At 39.8% G+C, this 19,663-nt stretch overlaps 1 protein-coding gene across 1 annotated transcript in view; it reads left to right on the forward strand.

The window, feature by feature from the left end:
- Positions 1-1,306: 1,306 nt before the first annotated feature.
- The window catches only part of Cdkal1 (CDK5 regulatory subunit associated protein 1 like 1), a 627,408-nt gene continuing 609,051 nt past the window's right edge, over positions 1,307-19,663 (forward strand). The window contains exons 1-4 of the mRNA XM_050142389.1: positions 1,307-1,445; positions 2,040-2,083; positions 9,896-10,068; positions 13,206-13,318. Of these exons, the coding sequence (XP_049998346.1) occupies positions 9,899-10,068; positions 13,206-13,318 (283 nt within the window). The 5' untranslated portion in view covers positions 1,307-1,445; positions 2,040-2,083; positions 9,896-9,898. The remainder of the gene's footprint in view (positions 1,446-2,039; positions 2,084-9,895; positions 10,069-13,205; positions 13,319-19,663) is intronic.

Raw genomic sequence — 19,663 nt, forward strand, 5'->3', positions numbered from 1 at the left:
CTGCCTTAAGTCTGCCACTGTTACGTTTATCTAATTTCTGCATTAAAAATTTATATGCATTTCTGATTTTCTAAGAGCAAATTAAATACATGAATTGTTTATTTCATGAAAAGATCATTGATTGGCTTAAATTAATTAGTCCAATAGATGATGCTATATTTGTTTCTAAATTTGTATAATTTCTGGATTTACTCTTTCTTTGTCCATTGAGGGTAATAAGAACTCACTGACTTGGTTTTATCCCTCACATTCTTTCTTTTCCCTTCAATATTCTCTGTGGACTAATATGAAAACAAGGCACTGTATCTTGGGCTCAGCTGTGCAGCTCTTGCTTAGTCCCAATGCATGGACTGTCAAAGCCATGCAAACCGAAACCAACCAAACCGAAGCCACTCACCCTCCAGAATCTTTCTGAAGACATAAAGATTTTATTCCATATTTTTCATATCATTCTTTTCTTTTTGCTCTATTTGAAATTATGTGTTACTGGTAAAGAAAGTATTACATTTTATTCCTAAGTATTTTTATTAAATTATTAAATGAAACCAGACTGCCTAGGTTTAACTGTCTGTAGAAGCAGAACTCTAAGCCTAGTGCAGTGGGTCACAACTGTAATTTCAGCAGTAGGAGGCAGATGCAGGCTGGAGAATCAAGAGCTTGAGGTAGCCTGGCTTACCTAAGCAAAATCTTTTATTTATTTATTTATTTAAGACATCAAGGGGAAAAAAAGGTAAAGAACCCCTAAATTTCCTTAAAAGCAGACATCAGTGTTAAATGATTTCTATTCTTATTCAATAGACTAAACATTCCTTGTCTATTCTTTTCTAAAGAAAAGGAGGGAATTAGCTGGGCATCGTTGTGCATGCCTTTAATGCCCACATTTGGGAGGCAGAGGCAAGATGATTTATGTGAGTTCGAGGCCAACCCGGTCCATATAGGGAGTGCCAGGGCAGTCAGGAATACATAGAGGCTGTCTCAAAGGAGATCGAGATCGAGATAGATAGACAGGCAGACAGACAGATAGATAAAGGAGACAAACTGGTAAAATGTAATGAAAAGATTTCCTCCGGGAGTAATTACTCTGGGAAGTATTTACATTCTCGAGTTCCTTTTTCTGAACTAGGAATAGTAATAATAAACGGCGAGATGTTCGTGTTAATCTTTTAGCTGTCCGGAAGAGATTATAAGGACTCAGCAGAAGACATAATGAGAACATAATGACGGAGGAGTTTATTTTTGTCTTATTTTACAGAAAAATTTAGCAACAAGTATAAAATTAAAATCCTACGCAAACATGAAACAATGGCGGGTTTTGACTTCTCCCGGCTACCGTCGCGGAGCATGCGCAAATAAGCCTGGCGGGACACAAGTGTCATGGCGCGCTCCATCTGAAGTCTGTGCAGTTTCCTGACAGAGGCGTGTGGTTTTTCTCTCACTTTGGACAGGTGAGTTTCCCGACTTGTGGATACGATGGGCAACTGTTCCGACGCCGAGCGACTGTGGGCCTCGCTGCTTTTTGGGCGGAGTTTCGTTTCCGCAGATTTTCCTCCTAGGGCCGATCGCTCGCCTGTTTTCGCAGTTTGAGAAACATCTGGCAGCTGGGATGGGGACTCGGAGACTGGAGCGCTGCCCCGAGAGGCCCGTGTGGCCTCGGATGATGCTGGCATAGTCAGCGAGTTACAGTCCGGCCTAGCCTCGTTTCTTCCCTCACTTTTCTCGGGAATGGACTTGTGCTGGGTGATCAGGCTGAACAAAAGAGAGTTTTACACTGAAGTTGGGCATAGGCGCAGGTGACTTGAGCCCCCACCCCCCTTTCCGTCCCTGTGCTTAGAAGACTTAACTGTGTCTTCACGAGAACATTTGTGTCTTACTTGAATTTCACTGAGCTGTGGTGTTACAGTGCGGGCTAAGCAGTTTTCACTGTGGCCAGATGTGGCCCTTTTTTTTTCTTTTTTTTTAAAGGTAAATGTAAAGAGGCCTTAGAGTGGTTTTGGGAGTTACAGGATACTTGCATTTTCTAATTAATTTTAATTTTACAGATTCATCTTTCAGGAGGACTTGAGGCCAGTTTCTGATAATCAAGGTATTGGTTTATTTTAAATCCTTTGAGTGATTGAACATGTTCTATTTCTTAATAATTTCTTAGATTTTCTTTGCATTTCTTCTTTAATCTTTTGTTTTCATTAAGTATCATGGACATGCGCTCTTTGCTGTCTGTGACACATCTAATTTTTTTTTTTTTGGTTTGACTGTTGCTTAATCTTTGTTATATCCTAATTCTCTGATATTAAATTCAACTTTAAAAAAATAATTTATTTTTTATTTTATATGTATTGGTGTTTTGCCTGTATGTATGCCTGTGTGTGGGTGTCAGGTCCTGTAGTTAGAGACAGTTGTGAGCTGCCACATGGGTGCTGGAAATTGAACTCAGGTCTTCTGAGAGAGCAGTCAGTGCTCTTAACTACTGAACCATCTCTCCAGCCCAAATATGGCATTCTTGAGGCTTGTTTGTATATCTCTTCTAGCTGGATTATTTTATTTCTTTTCGTGTGTGTGTGTGTGTGTGTGTGAGTGTGTGTAACGTTGTCTTAATGTGTATTCCTGTCTAGCCTGGAGCTATCTGTGTAGACTAAACCCTCAAGTGCTGGTATTAAAGATGTGCAGCACCATGCCAGGCCTGGTTATTAAGATTTTTTTTTTCTGTGCGATGTGATTCACTGCTGCTAACCTGGTTACCTGTCTTTGTGATTCTGGCTGTCCCAATGAGCTGTATCTTTGCAGGTTTGAATGGCCTTTCCCTTCTGGCTCATTTTATTTACAGATCTCATGTGCTTACCAGGTACTTCTATATCTCCTTTGAAAATATGTCTGTTCAGATCCCTTTCCCATATTTTAATGTGGATTGTTTGTAGTTTTGAGTTCTTTATTTACTTTGATACTAGGCCCTTATCATATTATATGACTTACTGTTTTCTCCTACTGCATGGGCTGTCTTTTCACAACCTCCATGTTCTTCTTGAAGCATGAAAATTGATCCCCACCCCCCGAGAACAGGTTTTACATAACCCAGGTTAGTTTCAATTTTGATCTGTTTTTGAGGACAGCTTTGAACTCCTCATCCTTCTGCCTCTTCTTCCTAAGTGCTAGGACTACAGGAATGTGCCACTGTGCCTGACTCACACATTTTAATTGTGATGAGATCTAATCTGTTGCTTTCTTTTATTGCTCTTGCTTTTTGGTGTCATAACTAAGAAACCGGAGTCTAATGTTGGCAAGATTTATACTTGAGTGAGTTATAAGAGTTTCGTAGTATTAGGTCTCCTAAATTTAAGTCTGTAGCCCTGTTTGAGTTGATTTTTGACTTTGATGTGAGATGGGGCTCCAGCTCCATTTCTTTGTTTGGCTATCTAGTTGTTCCAATATCATTTGTTGAAAAGACTTTTATTTCTTCCATTGAATTGTTCTTATACTTATGTGAAAAATCATTTGATTAAAAAAAAAGCCCCCAAAATAATTTGATTCAGTAATGTCTGACATTCCTTCTTGTCAGTCTTTATGAAGTAGTAACTCTAGAACAATGACTAACAAACAAAATTATTTGGAGGTTTTGTTGAGCCTGGCTTCACTCAGAATAACTGATTCAGCATGTCTGTGGTGAAGGCATAGACTTCATTTCATTCAGGTTCCACCCGACGCTATTGCTGCTGTTGGAAATCTCACTGTGGAAAGTGCTAATGCGGCACATTGGGTTGTGTTCTTGGCTGATCATAGGAGAGAATTGCTGGGAGTTTAATCTATTGATGCTCAGGTTCCGTTCCTAGGTTCAGCTGGCCTAGGGTTTCGTTGTTGGTCATTTTCTCTCTTCCTTCTTCTTTTGTTCGTTCCTCTCCCCATTGAACCCATCTTGTTGGTAGTAATTTTTGGAAGCTCCTCGGGGATTCAGAATGAGCTACTGAAAATTCTTGGTTCTGGGTATTTGGTATTATGAGAAGTTCCTGACAAATGGTAGAGTCTGTCCTTTCTGTCTTTATCCCTTTATGAAACTTGACTTCTTGTGCCTTTGAGAAGAATTTTTAAGAGATCTTTGTCTTATGTAACATTACCTTTTCCCCCTAAAATTCATTTCTGTGGTACTTAAATATTTTTGAGAATTTACGTCTTTTTTAATCTACCAGTTTGTCTGAAGTAAAAACTTTAGCTCGTTCATAGAGATAAATGAGACTGTGAAACTGATTATGATACAGAGTCAGACTTGAGAATGTCTGTATTATATTGCATTGATTTGACTCCTTAAAGTCAAATTCTTGTGATTGAGTTGCTGGACAAAAGATGTGAGTGTTGCATAGCTTGAGATGTATTGGCAGTGGTTCCGCAGAAAACTGTACTAGCTGTGCCATGCTTTTAGGGAGCCACAAGAATTTGGCTAGTCTAACTTCTCATCAAGATAATGGTAGGTAACTTATTGTTTGAGTACTTATTGTTTGTGTAGTTGAGCATTTGATCCTGTTTTTATTGGCATTTTCTTAAATTGAATCTTCAGTTCTCTGGGATGTTTACTTCTCAGTATTATACTAGACTCTTACATATTGAGAGAAGGCCTGGACTTTGATTCTAACTTTATCAATGTACAAGTCCTTTAGCTTCAATGGTACTAGCTTTGTGTGTTTGGCAGTAGTGCCTAACTCAGTAACCATGTTGTTTAGTATTGACTCCTTTTATCCCTGTTTCTAATTTTTGTTTTGTTATTTAAATTCCCTCCAGTGGACCTGATGTAAACATTGTATAATTTTTTTTTGGAATTTTGACTTTTAATATGACATTTAATCATTCACCATCCTTCAGTAGTTCTTAGTAATGTGCAGAGGTGCTCGCTGGTTTTAGCCTTTCTCGCTGTTATAGTGAAGGATAATAGTGGTAGAAGAAACTCAAGAGATTAAGTTTTTTTTTTTTATCACAGATTCCATTATATATAATATATAAGAATTTCCTCTTGTAGTTTGGAAGACTAGGTAAGTTTAACATTATCAAGCATTATCTATTTATTTAGTCATTAAGTATGGTGTGCCCGATGTGTTCCAGCGTGGTTGGAGGCGCTGGCAGTGGAAGTAAGATATGTGTTGGTCCTGTGAATGTTAAGTTGTAGTATGAGAGAAGTGCAGGTACCCATGCTGTCAGGTACTTAATCAAGGGAAGAAAATTGCAGCACGCATAGAGTTAGACTGTGTGCCCTTGGCAGTGTGGTCATTTTAGCTGTGGTGGTTGGGAAAGCCCTGCCTTAAAGTGGTATCCTTTGGATTAGTGTTGCAGAAAGCCTTGCAGATGATATTCCAGTCGAGGAGCAGCTTGTGTGAAGACTTAGTTTGGCTTACTCAGCATGTCTAAAGGTTAGTACAGTGGCAAGTTATGACAGTCAATCTTTACTGACATAACAGAACTTAGACTCACCTAGGAGACAGCTCTGCGTGTATCTGTGAGGAGTTTTCCAGAGAGGTTTAGATGATGAAGGAATTCCTGTCCTGAATGTGGGTGCACCACCTCAACGGCTAGACTTCAAGACTGAATTAAAAAGTGTACTAATGGAGGAAGCTGCCTGAGCACACACGTTCATCCCTGTCTGTTTCCTGACTGTCGTGTAATGTGATGAACCTCCTAATGCTATCAAACCTCCTTTGCCTGGATACCGCATCTTCCCAGATTGTGAGCACAAATAGCCACCTTTTTTTTTAGGTTCTTTGTGACAGCGATGAGAAAGGTATGTCAGACAGAGGTAACCAGGCCCATACTTTGTTATACTGGGTGGTCTGTGGCAAACCACCCACTGAGCAGCTACAGGGTGTTAGCTACAGTCCTGTGCACCGTAGGGCAACCAGAGCAAAGCCCCTAAGATCTCTGCTCTTTCCCATGTGTAGTCTGGTAGAAAGAGAGTAAAAGACATGTGGGCAGGTGACTAAGTGCTGTAGTTCAAAAAGAAAGAAAGAAGCAAAACCAACAATAACAAAATAGGGCAGTGGTGGTGCACACTTTTTTTTTTTAAATTTTTATGTGGATAGCTGTTTTGCCATGGGTATCTGTCTGGTCCACTGGAACTATAATTATAGACAGTTGTGAGCTGCCATGTGAGTGTTGGGAATTGAACCTAGGTCCTCTGGAAGAGCAGTCAGTACTCTTAACCACTGAGCCATTTCTCTATCTTTGGTGGTACACACCTTTAATCTGAGCACTCAAGGCTGAAGCAAGTGGATCTTTGAGTTCAAGGCCTGTCTAGAGAGTAAGTTCAGAACAACCAGGGCTACACAGAAACCATGTCTATAAAAAACAAAACAAACAAAACAAAAACAAACCACCACTAACAACAAACCCCCAAACCCCCAAACCAAAAACCTCAAACAACATGAACAACAAGATTAGGGAAGGATGATAGCAAATATGGGGGTGGAGTAAGGGGTTGCTGACTCTTGCAGCTTGTCCTCTGACCTTCATACAGGTACAGTGGCATACAACTGTTTGCACTAGCATTCCTGCACTTTGACACATACCATGCATAAAGATGATGGCTTGGATCATGAATGTTATATGTGCGAGAGTGCTCACAAACAGAGCTTCAGTATATTTTGAGAGAGGCCAACAGAATTTATTGGAGGATCTGATTTAGGGAGAATGCAAGAAGGAGCCAGGGATAATCTTAGGGTTTTGGGTCTAAGAATATTGGCTTGCCCCTAAAGGAAAGAGGGAGGGCTGTGAGGTGATGCAGTGAGATAGAGAGAGGACCGTAAGTTCTGTCTTTGCCTTGTAAAGTTTGCTTTGTGGTCAGGCACTCAGGCAGCTGCACATCTGGGTGTGAATTCCGGGGAAGGACAGGCTCAGGGTTGGCATTTCAAGGTCTGAGTGTGATGAAATCACCAGGGGTGACTGTAGAGAGGTGAATTCCTGTAATGGAGCCATGGGCTCTTCCAGGGCTGAGGAGCAGCACACCAAAGACTCTTGAGGTGTGGCTCATGTGGTAGGAGACCTAGGAGAGTGGCATTCTGATGCTCATGAGAATGAAAGAAGTTACAGAATGCTTGCTTCCAAGTAGTGAATTTTCAATAGAGCAGAAGCTCTTGGCTGCAGCAGGGAGGGAACATTGCTGGGAACTTCATGCTTGAGCTGGGCAGTAGTAGGCTTACTCTTAGGCAATGGGTAGTTTACACAGTGACCTATTGGAAGGCAGAGCAGAGCACATGGCAGTAATTCATTTCCCAGTACAAGAGGGACATAATCTCTGTACAATGTAGGAGGGTTGAGGTCTGTCTTGGACCCCCCCCCCCTTTTTGTTTTAGTTGCACCTCCCTTTAAAGTTTCTCTCTCTCTCTCTCTCTCTCTCTCTCTCTCTCTCTCTCTCTCTCTCTCTCTCTCTCTCTCTGACAGGGTTTCACTGTAACTTTGGAGCCTGTCCGGTAACTTACTTGGTAGACCAGGCTGGCCTTGAATTCACAGAGATCCTCCTGTCTCTGCCTCCCAAGTGCTGGGATTACAGGTGTGTGCTACCACCGCCTGACTTAGTTTCATTCTTAGTGAACAATGTCTTGGATATCTTGATTGGGATTGAAGTGTATCTGTAAGTATCTGTATTGGTAAGATGATTATTTTTATAGTATTAATTCTACCAGTCTGTGCTCATTTTCGCATACACACACACATACACACACACACACACACTCACACTAATTCTACCAAGAACATTGGGAAGTCTTTCTATTTGGTTATATCTTCCTGAATTTCTTTCTTAAGAGGTTTAAAGTTTTCACTGTAGAGGTCTTTCAATTTCTTGGTTAGATATTTTATTTCTTTCTAGAGGCTGTTGTGAATGGGATTATTTTCGTGGTCTTTTTCTGAATAAATATGTTATTAGTATATAGAAAGGCTACTGATTTTTATAAGTTGATTTTGTATTCTGCCACTTTGCTGAAAGTGTGTCCTTTCTAAAAATTTTCTGGTAGAATTTTTGGGATCTTGTATATGTGATATCATATCATCACAAATAGGGCTGTGTTGACTGATTCTTTTTCTGTTTGCATCCCTTTAATTTTCTTCTCTTGTCTTTTCACTCTAGCTAGTTCTTCAAGCTCTGTATTGAAAAGGAAAGAGATAGTGGACAGCCCTTTCTTGATTGTTGGCTTTAATGGGGTTGCTTTCAGTTCTTTTTCATTTAGAATAATGGTGCCTGTTTTTGTCATAGCCTTGATTATGTTGAAATGTTTGCTCTAGCCCTATTCTCTTTATGACTTTAAGAAAAAATTAATAAGATTGATTTTTTTTATTTTATTTTATTTATGAACGTTTTGTCTGAATGTATGTTTGTGTATTACATACATGCCTGGTACTCTTGGAGTTTAGAAGAAGGCATCAGATTCTCTGGAATTGGAGTTATAGATAGTTGTGAGTCACTATGTGTGTTCTGTGAACAGAATCCAGGTTCTCTGCAAGAGCAACATTTCTTTTTTTTTTTTTAACCTGCTAGACCATTTTCCAATCTCCTTCTCTGGGAATTTTATCATGAAGGCATGTTAGTTTTTTTTCTAAAGACTTTCTTTGCATCTGTTGAGATGATCATGTTTTTGTCTTTAAGTTTATTTAAATTATTTATTACATTTCTCTGAATCTTTGGGATAAAACCAACTTGATTTTCTTGATATATACCAGTGTTTGGTTTGTAAGAATTTACTCATGATTTTAGCATTTGTATTTGTCAGGCATATTTTTTCCTGTGTGTGTGTCTTTATTTAGTTTTGATATTAAAGTAATACTTTATAGGTGTTTACCAATACTAGTTTTGACTGGCATAGCTATCTAGTGAGTCGTACACATACACACACATATATGCATACAAATATATATATATAAATTAATATAAAAATAATTTTATGTGTATAAGTGTTCTGCCTGTCTGTATATTCATTAGAAGTGTGCCTGGTGCAGAAGGAGGCCATAAAAAGGTGTCAGATTCCCTGAATTGGAGTTATGGTTGTTGTGAGTCTCCATGTGGATGCTGGGAACTGAACCTGGGACCTTTTCCAAAGCAACAAATTCTCTTATCTGCTGCACCATCTCTCCAGCCCCACCAATCAATCTTACAGGCAGGCAGATGAATTTCTTTAGATGGTGTGCGGATAATCGTCTATATTCTGTCAATTATATTTTAAATAAACACTGATTGGCCGGTAGCCAGGCAGGAAGTATAGGCGGAAAAACCAGACAGGAAGTAGAAGTGGGGCAATGAGAACAGGAGTATTCTGGGAAAAGGAAGCCCATTCCTCTGCAGTCCTGTCCAGATACCGAAGAAGCAGGATGTGAACTGCCCCGCTGAAAAAGGTACTGAACTAGGTAGCTAACATATACTAGAATAATGGACTAATGTAAGTTATAAGAGCTAATACGAAGCCTGAGCTAATGGCCAATCAGTTTAAAACTTATGTAGACTCTCTTTGTGATTTTCTCTGGGGCTTACTGGCTTTGGGAACTGGGCAGGACAGAAACCCAAACAAGCAGGCCCTCATGTTATAAGAAGGCCCCACTTGAGGTTTCCTCATAGTACTGAAGGCCTTGGTGATCATTGGCCTCAGCAGCAGTGGCTGAGTGGAGTTGTTTTGCTTTCAGTTTCCTTTCTCTTGAAAAGACCCTGTCCTACTTTTTCTTCCATGGTATTAGTTCTGACAGTTACAGTTCAATCATGGGATAGTCTACCATCAGCAGGATTTGCATAATTGTTTTTTGGGTTTATCCTCCTTCACTTTCTGTGAACTTAGGCTTTAAAGAGTTGGTTTAGATTCATGCTTGGTGAGAATTGGGTACCAGCACAATGTTAAGCAGATGTTGTTAAACCTGAGCTATTTGTCACTTTTTTTATGTGGTACAGAAAATGCCTTCTGCATCCTGTGATGCTCTCCTGGATGACATAGAAGACATCATGTCACAGGAAGATCCCAAGCCACAAGACAGACATTTCTCAAGAAAGCATGTGTTTCCTAAAGTACGAAAGCGGAATACCCAAAAATATTTGGAAGAGGAGCCCAGGCCACCAAGTGATAGGTAAGCATCTCAGAATTGCCTCTATGTCCATCCAGGGAAGAGACTGGCACAGCTGGCCTACACCATATGTGGAGTAGCTCCAGTTTTAGGATATTTGTATTTATAGTAGGAAACATAGGTTTAAAAAGTTGAGTGGTTTCAAACCTGGTAAAAAATAGGTTAAAAAGGAAGAAATGCCTGGGGAATGGAGAGTGGATCTAGGAGGAGTTAGGAGGATGAACATGACCTAAATATATTTTAGGAATTTTCCAAGAATTAATTAAAAACAAAACAAAAGTCCAGATAGTATGCTCTTTGAAGGAACGGGCTAGGACACTAGGAGTCATTTGATTTGACTATAGTCGGGTTAAGTCTTCTGTAATTGCAGATTTAAACTTTATTGAGATTTGTGATTCTTATGCTACAGTGGTGTTTTGGACATGTGATTTTTCTTACCATATTAGTGAATACTCAGGAATTGGACAAAGGCACTGGGCACAAAAAAATCATTGTCCTTTTTACACTATTGTGGTGGGAAACAGTCACATAGTTGTACGGTTAGAATTAGCTCATGATTGTTTATCTGGTAAGTGTGAAAGGTTTAATGATTACTTTGTTTAGATTATTGAGCTTTTCAAGCCTGTGCATTTAGAATGTGCTTGTGTTTTAGTTAGGTTAGTCACATTTATCTCAATCATGTCTATTGTCATTTCTGTTTACTTATAAATTATTAGGGCAATCTAAGGGAGAATCTTTTTTTCCTTCCTAAATTGTTTAGAAACCTGTGAATGCAGCAACTTTAATCATAGAGTTTTCAATTTTGCTTATTTTTAATCTGTAAATTTTAATGGATAAAGATTTCAACTAGTGTTTAAGAGTCTTAATCAGCAGGTTGTCAGACTTTTATTTTTTATTTACATATTTTTTGTATTGTATGTGGGTGTATATGATCATGAGAGTGTGTAGGTGCCTGTGTGTGTGCATGTTTGTGTGTATTGTATACATTCATGTGTATTGTGTGTGTGTACATACTTATGTTACAGGTCACATCAGGTGTCTTCCTTGATTGCTTCCACCTTATTTCTTGAGACAGGGACTCTCACTAGAGTTGGAGCTATTGATTTGGCTAAGCTGGGTTGGCCAGTGTGCTCCAGTGATTCTCCTGTCTTCTCCCCCAACAACCACTGGGCTTACAGACGCCTGCTGTTTGCCTGACTTTTTTCTGGGTGCTGGGAGGCCAAACTCAGGTCCTCATCCTTGCAGGGCAGCACGTTAATGCCTTCACCATCTCTGCAGCCCTTACCTCTTCTCTGGGTGTTATTGCTGCTACTGCTATTTTCTGTGCAATCATTTATGCGTTAAAGATCTTCACATCAGGTATGGTTAGTAGGAATTAAAACTTTTTGAGGCAAGATCTCTTGTAGCCTGGTCCAGTGATGGCCCTGAACTTTATGTCCTCCTACTTTTCTTTCCTGAATGCAGGGATTACAGGTGTGTGCCACCTGGCATGAAAGGGCATTCTTTATTTGTATTTAGAGTTTTTTAAAGTTGCATTTTATTTATCATGTGTGAGTGTGTACTAATACATGGCTGAAGCATGTGAGTGAGGGTCAGAGGTCAACTTGGAGTTAGTTCTCTTTCTCTCATGTGTCAGATTCAGGTCATCAGGCCTGGTGGCAGATACCTTTACTTGTTGAATCTTCTTCTGGGTCCAAAAGGATGTTATTTATTTTTAATTAAAAAATTGTTTTTTATTTACCATTTTATTTTTCCCTTTTAATTAAAATTTTTTCTCCACATAATATATTATGATTATGGTTTCTCCTCCTTCTATTCCTCCCAGTTCTTCCCCACCTTCCCTCCCATCTGTCTATCATTAGAAAACAAACAGGCTTCTAAGGGATGATAAAATAAAATGTAGTAAGATAAAACAAAAAGATTCTGATCTACGATCTACGAATACAACAGAATGTCATTAGTAGTCATTTTATTGCTTTTTTTTAGTAGAACAGTAGTATTGGTTTTATACTAGGTCCCTGGCCTATCTATTTCCTGGTTCTTGGCCACTTGAGCAGTGTAGGGGACGGGTTTGACTCATGGAGTGGGCCATAAATCCAAGCAGATATTAGTTGGTTTCTCTCACAAACCTTGTGCCCCTGTTGCAGTAGTGCATCTTGTATGCAATCACCATTGTAGACTGAAGTTTGTAGCTGTGCTAGTATTTGCATTTTCATTTAGTAGCATGCAGAGTACCTTCCAGGATGTGAGCACTAGTCAGTAGGGTGCAGGCAGGGTAAGCACCAGCTCTGCTTCTCCATGGTCAGTAAGTTGTGTAGGTGAGTTCAGCAAGGGGGCCTTATCTACAGTACTCTAGTCTGGGCAACTAACAGCCTGGGTTGTTTGGAGGTTCCCATGGGATCCCTTTGGCCAACAGCTCAATCAGAGGTAACCCATTCCCAGTATTATAATTTGCTGACAAGAGATGCAAAAGGACATTTCCTAAATACAGAGATTCTTCTTGTGATTCTGTAGTTATTTTATCTAGATTTTAGTTTTCAAGCATTTTGCTTATTACTACTGTGTCTTTGCATAATGTGTATAAGTGTGTCTTAGTTAGGGTTTCTGTTGCTGTGACAAAATATTAGGACCAAAAGGCAACTTGGGGAGGAAAGGTTTATTGGGCTTACATTTCCATGTCACTGGTCCTCACTGAACGAGAAAATGCCTTACAGCCAGATCTTACGGAGGCGTTTCTTCAGTTGAGGTTCCCTTCTTTCAGACGACTCTAGCTGTGTCAAGTTGACAAAAGACTAATCAGCACAGAGTGTGCCCGTGAGTGCCATGGTGAACCTGTGAGGTCAGAGAATAACTCTGTGGGGGAGTTCTCTCCTTCTGCTTTTACCTGGTTTCCAGGGATCAAGCTCTAGTTGCCAGGCTTGTGCAGCAGCAACTTTATTTGTGGGGCCAGTTCACTGTCCTTTGATTTTAGAGTTTTGTTGTAACAGCAGATTTTAAATTAAATTGATGCATTTTGTATCTAGTTTATAAATTGATTCTAGTGTGTTTTTTTGGTGTAATGTGCCCTGAAGTCATCTAGTGGCTTTTATTTTAAAAAATACGTAAAGATACTTACTTTGTTTTAATTGATTACTTAACAGCACTATTCCAGGCATACAGAAAATTTGGATTCGAACATGGGGCTGCTCACATAATAATTCAGATGGAGAATACATGGCTGGACAGCTGGCTGCCTATGGCTATAAAATTACAGGTAATGAGACTGGTCCATAATGTATTTTATTGATTAAATATTAGAGTTGCAGATTTTGGAGACAGGTAGTCTAGCCCCAGCAATTTAATGGTATTTTGGAGTAACTTAATGATTTGAAGGTAGGACTCTAATAGCTACTATTTATTATTAGATAAGGTGGTTATCATATTTTTTTAAAATTTAAATCAGTGCTTAATCCATTAGCTCTAGCTTCTTATTGGCTTTTTTTTTGGTTATCATATTTTTGCCTTTCATTTTTGTTTATTTATATTTCATTTTATTTTGTGTGTGTATATGTGTGTGCACATGTGTGCGCACACATGTGCGCTGGTATACATCTGGAGGCCAGAGGACGGTTACAGGAGGGGATTCCATCTCTTTTTCCTGTGTGCCACTCTATATGATGTCAGGCTTAATGACAGGTGCCCTTATCCACTGAGCCATCTCACCTGCCCTGGTATTATATTTTAAAGTAGCCTTAAAATCTTTTGTATTTTGAAATGAAAAGCTATAGAAAGTTCACGTAAGTCCTTTACCCAGCCTCTGATATGAACACGATACATGACCATACTTTAATAATAAGCCAGAATATTATCACCTTTGTGATACTGCTGTCTGAACTGTGTATCTGGCTTGACTTGTTTTCCCTATTTTTCCTGTTTCTGTTTCGGGGTCTGTTCCAGGGCCCACTTTGCATCTAATTGTTAAGTTTCGTTAGTATTCAAGTATTGGTGGCAGTTCTCTCTGGCTTTGTATTTCTGAAGAAACTGGTGATTTGTCAGATCACCCTGTCTCGGTTCTTTTCTGTTGTGATAAAGCACCCTGACTAAGGCAACTTGTGAAGGAGTTTATTTGGACTAATGGTTCCAGTGAATTAGATGGAACACTGGGTAGTAGCAGGTGGCTAGAACCATTCCAACTCTGGCCACAGCCTAATCTCTTATGTTCAAATCTCCAATGGAAAATGGCCTCACTCCATTCCTGGGCCTAGTTCCAGAGCCTACGTGGCTTGCTGAAGCTTGGATATTCCACTCTCTTATGCTTGCCTAAACTTATGTAAGTAGGAACCGTAACAGTGTCCTCGGTAAGGTTGGGAACCTTCAAAGTCTTCAATTGGAGCCTCACCTTGTTTGCATGCTTCTTGTGAAGGGGTCCAGAGCCCAATGAGACAGATGGGGCTTTGAGCCATCATATATGAACTTGGAACACCTCTGGATTTTAGACGTCTTTAGGGGTTTTCTCCTGTGGTAGAATATCTTTATGGTTCCTCACAACCAATTACTTACCAGCAAAGACTAAATTAGAAGTAACCATGATCAAGGCAACTTATAAAAGAGAGTGTTTAATTGAGTTTATTGTTCCAGAGGGTTAAAGTCCATAATGGTGGAGCAAAGGCATGGCAGTAGCAGCATCGGGGAGCTCTTGTCTCAAATGCAGGAGGTTGAGAGAGCATACTGGGGAGGGTGGGAGGCTTTTGAAATCTCAAGCCTCTCCCCAGTTAAAAATGCATTTTCAGAATTAACTACTTTATATTTGATATTAAGTCTTAGTATAATTTAGCTTGAGCTTCCTTAATATGTTCTGATGGTGTAGTTTGATAAGAAGGCCGCCTTTCAGGAAATTATGAAATGTTAAGTACTGACTTCTGCGGTGATAGGAAATATCCACTGTATTTTAATTTACACTTTAATCCATTGGCAGTTTGAATGTGGTCCAGTGAAAGTACTCTCTATATAGCATAACGGTCCTTTATGTTTAAATAAGAATCTTCACTTTTTGAGCATGATGGTCTTGTAATTCCAGCTCTTGGGAGACAGAGGAAGGAGGATCGCCTGAGTTCAATCAAGATCAGCCTGGTCTATTACAGCAGTATATTCAGGCCACCTGGGGCTAGTTGATAAGACTTTATTACAAAACAAGACTAAACAAAACAGTTTACTCTTTAGTATACAGATTTAATTTGAATTTCTTTAAAAAGTTACATTTATTTATTTATTTATTTATTTTTTGTTTTTCGAGACAGGGTTTCTCTGTGGTTTTGGAGCCTGTCCTGGCACTATCTCTTGTAGACCAGGCTGGTCTCGAACTCATAGAGATCCGCCTGCCTCTGCCTCCCAAGTGCTGGGATTAAAGGCGTGCGCCACCACCGCCCGGCTTACATCTATTTATTTTGCGTATATGCATTCTAGGACACTCATGCAGAGGCCAGAGGAAAGTTTCTGGTATCAGCTCTCTTTGCATAGTGTGGAAACTGGAGCTGGAGCTCAGGTTCCCTGGCTCAGTGTGGTCTCGTCTACTCACTGAGCCTTAATTTTCATTTCTTATTTGGGAATATTTTAAAAGGGAGAACTGATGGAGGAAGGTAACTGGTTAATTATAATAAACCAACTGCTTGGCCTCATAGCTTAGCACATAGGTGGGTGGAATAAACAGAATAGGATGCTGGGCGGAAGAGGAAGTGAGGTCAGACTCTGCTCTGCTCCGGGACAGCATGGACGGAGGCTAGAATCTTCCCGGTAAGCACACCTTGGGGTGCTTACACAGATGATTAGAAATGGGCTAGTCCAGGTGCGAGAATTAGCCTGTAAGGGCTAGAGTTCATGGGCCAAGCAGTGTTTAACTGAATACAGTTTGTGTGTTGTTATTTCGGGCATGAGCTAGCCAAGCGGCCGGGGTGTTGGGGACGCAGCCCCGCCCTATTTTAACAGAGAACTAAAAAATATTTGAAAATGAAATTTATTTTCTTAATAATGTAGTATATTACTGATATACTTGTATTAATTCCATGTGTTTACATCTTATACACCGCTCATTGTCCTCACTTCAGCGTGACTTGAATGCTGCAGACTGTACGAACAATCACTTACTGTCTCAAAATCACGTAGACATGTGGTTTGAATGCCTCCGTTCCAAGAACACATTCTAGGAGATTTCTATAGGCTGAGCTTTTCCCCTGGTAAGGTTCTGGTTATTGTTTCTGAATTATTTCTTTTGGAGATCTTGCTAAATTATTTTCAGTGTCTTCATTTATAGTAAGTCATCATGTTTTCACACATGGAGTGTTAGAAGCAAGTGACCTGATATGCCAAGCAAAGCTGCTTTAGTTAACAATAGGCATCTTATCTTTTTTCCCCTTCCTTACTCTATAGCTCAGACTGGCCTTAAACTCCTTCCTCAGTTCTCTGAGGGAGTACTGAGGTTTTAAATGGGTGTATTTCTGTTTGTCTTAATTGGTTCTGGGAACACTTTTAAAATACTTGCTTAAAAAGTACATCCAAGATCCAAGGATCACATTACTGATTAGAAGATTATTAAAAAAAATCCTAAAGTGAAATTTTTGTGTTTGAATTGAGGTTGACTGAAGTAATACCTGTTACACAAAGTTACGTAAAAATAGTGGCAAAAAAAAAAAAAAAACCAGTGGCAACAGCAAATGTTGTCTGCTTGCTTATCTCAGTTTCCTTCACCGGCTTGTGATGATGTCACTCTACACGAAACGTATCAAGCTTGCCTATATAATAAATTATATTAAGACACAGAGTAAGCTGGGTGTGGTGATGCATGCCTTTAAATCTCACCGCTCCTACGAGGGGAATTTTTGTAAATGTAAAAAAGTAGAGGCTGGTGAATCTTTGTGAGTTCTAGGCCAGTCTGGTATAAATAGTAAGTTCCAGCACAGTCAGGGCTATGTGGAGAAACTTTCCTACAAACAAACAAGCAGGCAAGCAACTCCTAAGGGGAAAAATAACAGAGAATAGACTGATTGTATGAAAATCTGTGAGAGCAGTTGACTTCAACTACTCTGATATGCCGTGGAATGAAAAACGTGACATGTGTTCCTTCTGGTTAGGCTGGTGCTAAGTGTCGGCGCTTTTACACACGGTCTTTAGGAAGGGGCGATGAACTGCTGGAAAGCTCAGTGTATGAAGATATGTCCATGTGATTAAGAAGTAACAGATGAGTGAACTGGCACGGGGCTGCTGTGTGCTTTAGCGTAAGATTGAGACTGGAGAAGGAAGACACAAGCAGAAGGAAACCCCCTCGCTCGTGTGCAGTAGAGCCCACATTGAGACTCAGGCAGATCTGCACAGCCTTATGTCTTTGCCTCACGCTATGTGGTCTCTTGGAGTCAGTGTTTTAACAGCCATTCAGTATGGAAATCTACTATTAATAGTAGCTTTTGCTACACTAGTTTTTGTTGTCTAAAATTAAAAAAAAGTCCCTCCAGGAGTCTTTATGTGTGACCCTCATGAGAAGTTTTTCACTTTTGAGAGGGAGAGAGAAAGAAGGCCATTGGTACACTGGCATGCATATCACTGCAGAGTTAAAGTTGGAGGTCTTTTACTGTGGTCAGCCTTGTCAACTAAGAGCTGCTTGGTCAATTTCTACCTTCTTAATTATAAGTAGAGTTCATAGAAACACGAAGAAAAGTTTTGGTTTTGAGTCCTTGATTTGTTGATGAAATTCAGTGGAAGCCTGTTGGTGTGCTCCTCATCCTAGCACTTGGGAGGCAGAGGCAGGTAGATCTCTATCTAATTGAGGCCAGCCAGAGCAACATAGCAATATCCTGTTTCAAAAATAACCCAGAACAATAACAATAAAAGAAATTCAATGTAAAAATACTATTACCTTTTCTTTGTGAAGGTCACTAGCTAACTTTTCTGAGCTATCTCTTTTCACTATCTCATTATTTACAATTTATAGTGTAGTGCAGTTTATAAAATACTCATTTTTTTCTGATGCTAATCTTACATAGTTTATAACCAATGACTTTATTAATCTAAGCTTTAAAAATATTTAAAATATCCTGACTTTAGATTTCTGACTTTGTTAAACTGTATATACTAGTGACAAATTCTTTTTTTTTTTTTTGTCTTTTGAGATAGGGTTTTGCTGTAGCTTTGGATCTTGTCCTGGAACTAACTTTTGTAGACCAGGCTGGCCTCGAACTCACAGAGATCTGCCTGCTTCTGCCTCCCGAGTGCTGGGATTAAAGGCGTGCACCACCTTTTTAATGAAGTTAAATTTTAATGAATATTTTTAATGAAGTATTCATTTATGTATTGAGTAGTGTGTTTAACAAAAACCATTGACTCCAGGTTCTTTGCAGAGATTTTTCTGTAGCTAGAGGTGATGCCTTGAGAAGCTTAGAAGTCTACCTGGAATGAGCGTGCAAATGTTTTACATTATGATCGTGAGCAGACTGTCTGTAAAGCCAGGGGTGACCATCACTTTATTGCTGGAGTTGGGTCTTTGCATTATTCTAAGGCTCAGACATTAGCCATTGGAATGGTTCTCGAATGAGAAGCATAAGTGTTCATACATTAAGATAGGAACTGTATGGAACCCGAGAGATAGATTAGCAGTTAAGAGCACTTGCTACTTTTGTAGACAACCCAGGTCAGTTTCCAGTACCCACATGGTGCTTCCCAACTGTCTGTAACTCTAGTTCTGGAGAATCTGATGCCCTTTTCTGGTCTCCAGCAGCACTGCATGTACACAGTGCACAGACATATATTCAGGGAAAACACCCATACATATAAAATAAAATGAATAAAGTATAAATACCCACTTTAGGGGGCTGGAGTGATGGGCCATAGGTTAAGCGCTCTTACTTTTCATGCAGGGAACTTGAATTCATTTCATATTACCAACGTGGGTGGTTCACAACCATGTCTAACTATAGTTTCAGGAGATCCAGTATCCTTCTTACCTCTGCTGCCAGTATAGTGAATAGACCTACCTATGAACAAAACACATAAAATAAATAAGTCTTAAAAACTATTTCTATAACTTGCCAATAATCCACTTTCCTCTTCTGATGACTGGAAATTATAACATCTTAGGTTATTTGCGTGGACTGATACTATTACTCAGAAGTGTTCTGTTTTGCTGGTCATGTTTTGCCACTGTTAAGGTAGAGAGTTGAAAGTCTTATTCAAAGCTGCCTTTGTGTGATGCTGCTGTAGCACGGGGGCAGTAGAAGTGGGCAGCCATTTAGGAGGTGTCCCCAGATAAAGGAAAGGGAAGCACGGCTGTGGTAAGATGGCCATGGCCACTACACTGAGCTGTTTCTTTAGTTTTCCCTGGCACTCGACCGTGAAGGATGGAGCTAGCAGCAGTCTTAGCCAGGTTTGGAGCTTGCCCTTGATTTTCCCAGACAACAAAAATGAAACAGGTAATAATATTGAGATTTGGGGTTGGGGGAGAGACAGAGACAGAGAGACAAAGGCGGGAGTTTGGAGATAGCTAAATGTAAAAGGAGACCCCTCGTACATGGTGTTGCAGCGTGTGTGATAAACAGTGGGGTTGAAGACGTCAGCGCACGCTCCCTTTGTCTTCCAG

This window comes from Alexandromys fortis, unplaced genomic scaffold (assembly GCF_014885135.2).
Source record: "Alexandromys fortis isolate MF-2015 unplaced genomic scaffold, M_Fortis_MF-2015_v1.1 scaffold_5, whole genome shotgun sequence".
NCBI lineage: Eukaryota > Metazoa > Chordata > Mammalia > Rodentia > Cricetidae > Alexandromys > Alexandromys fortis.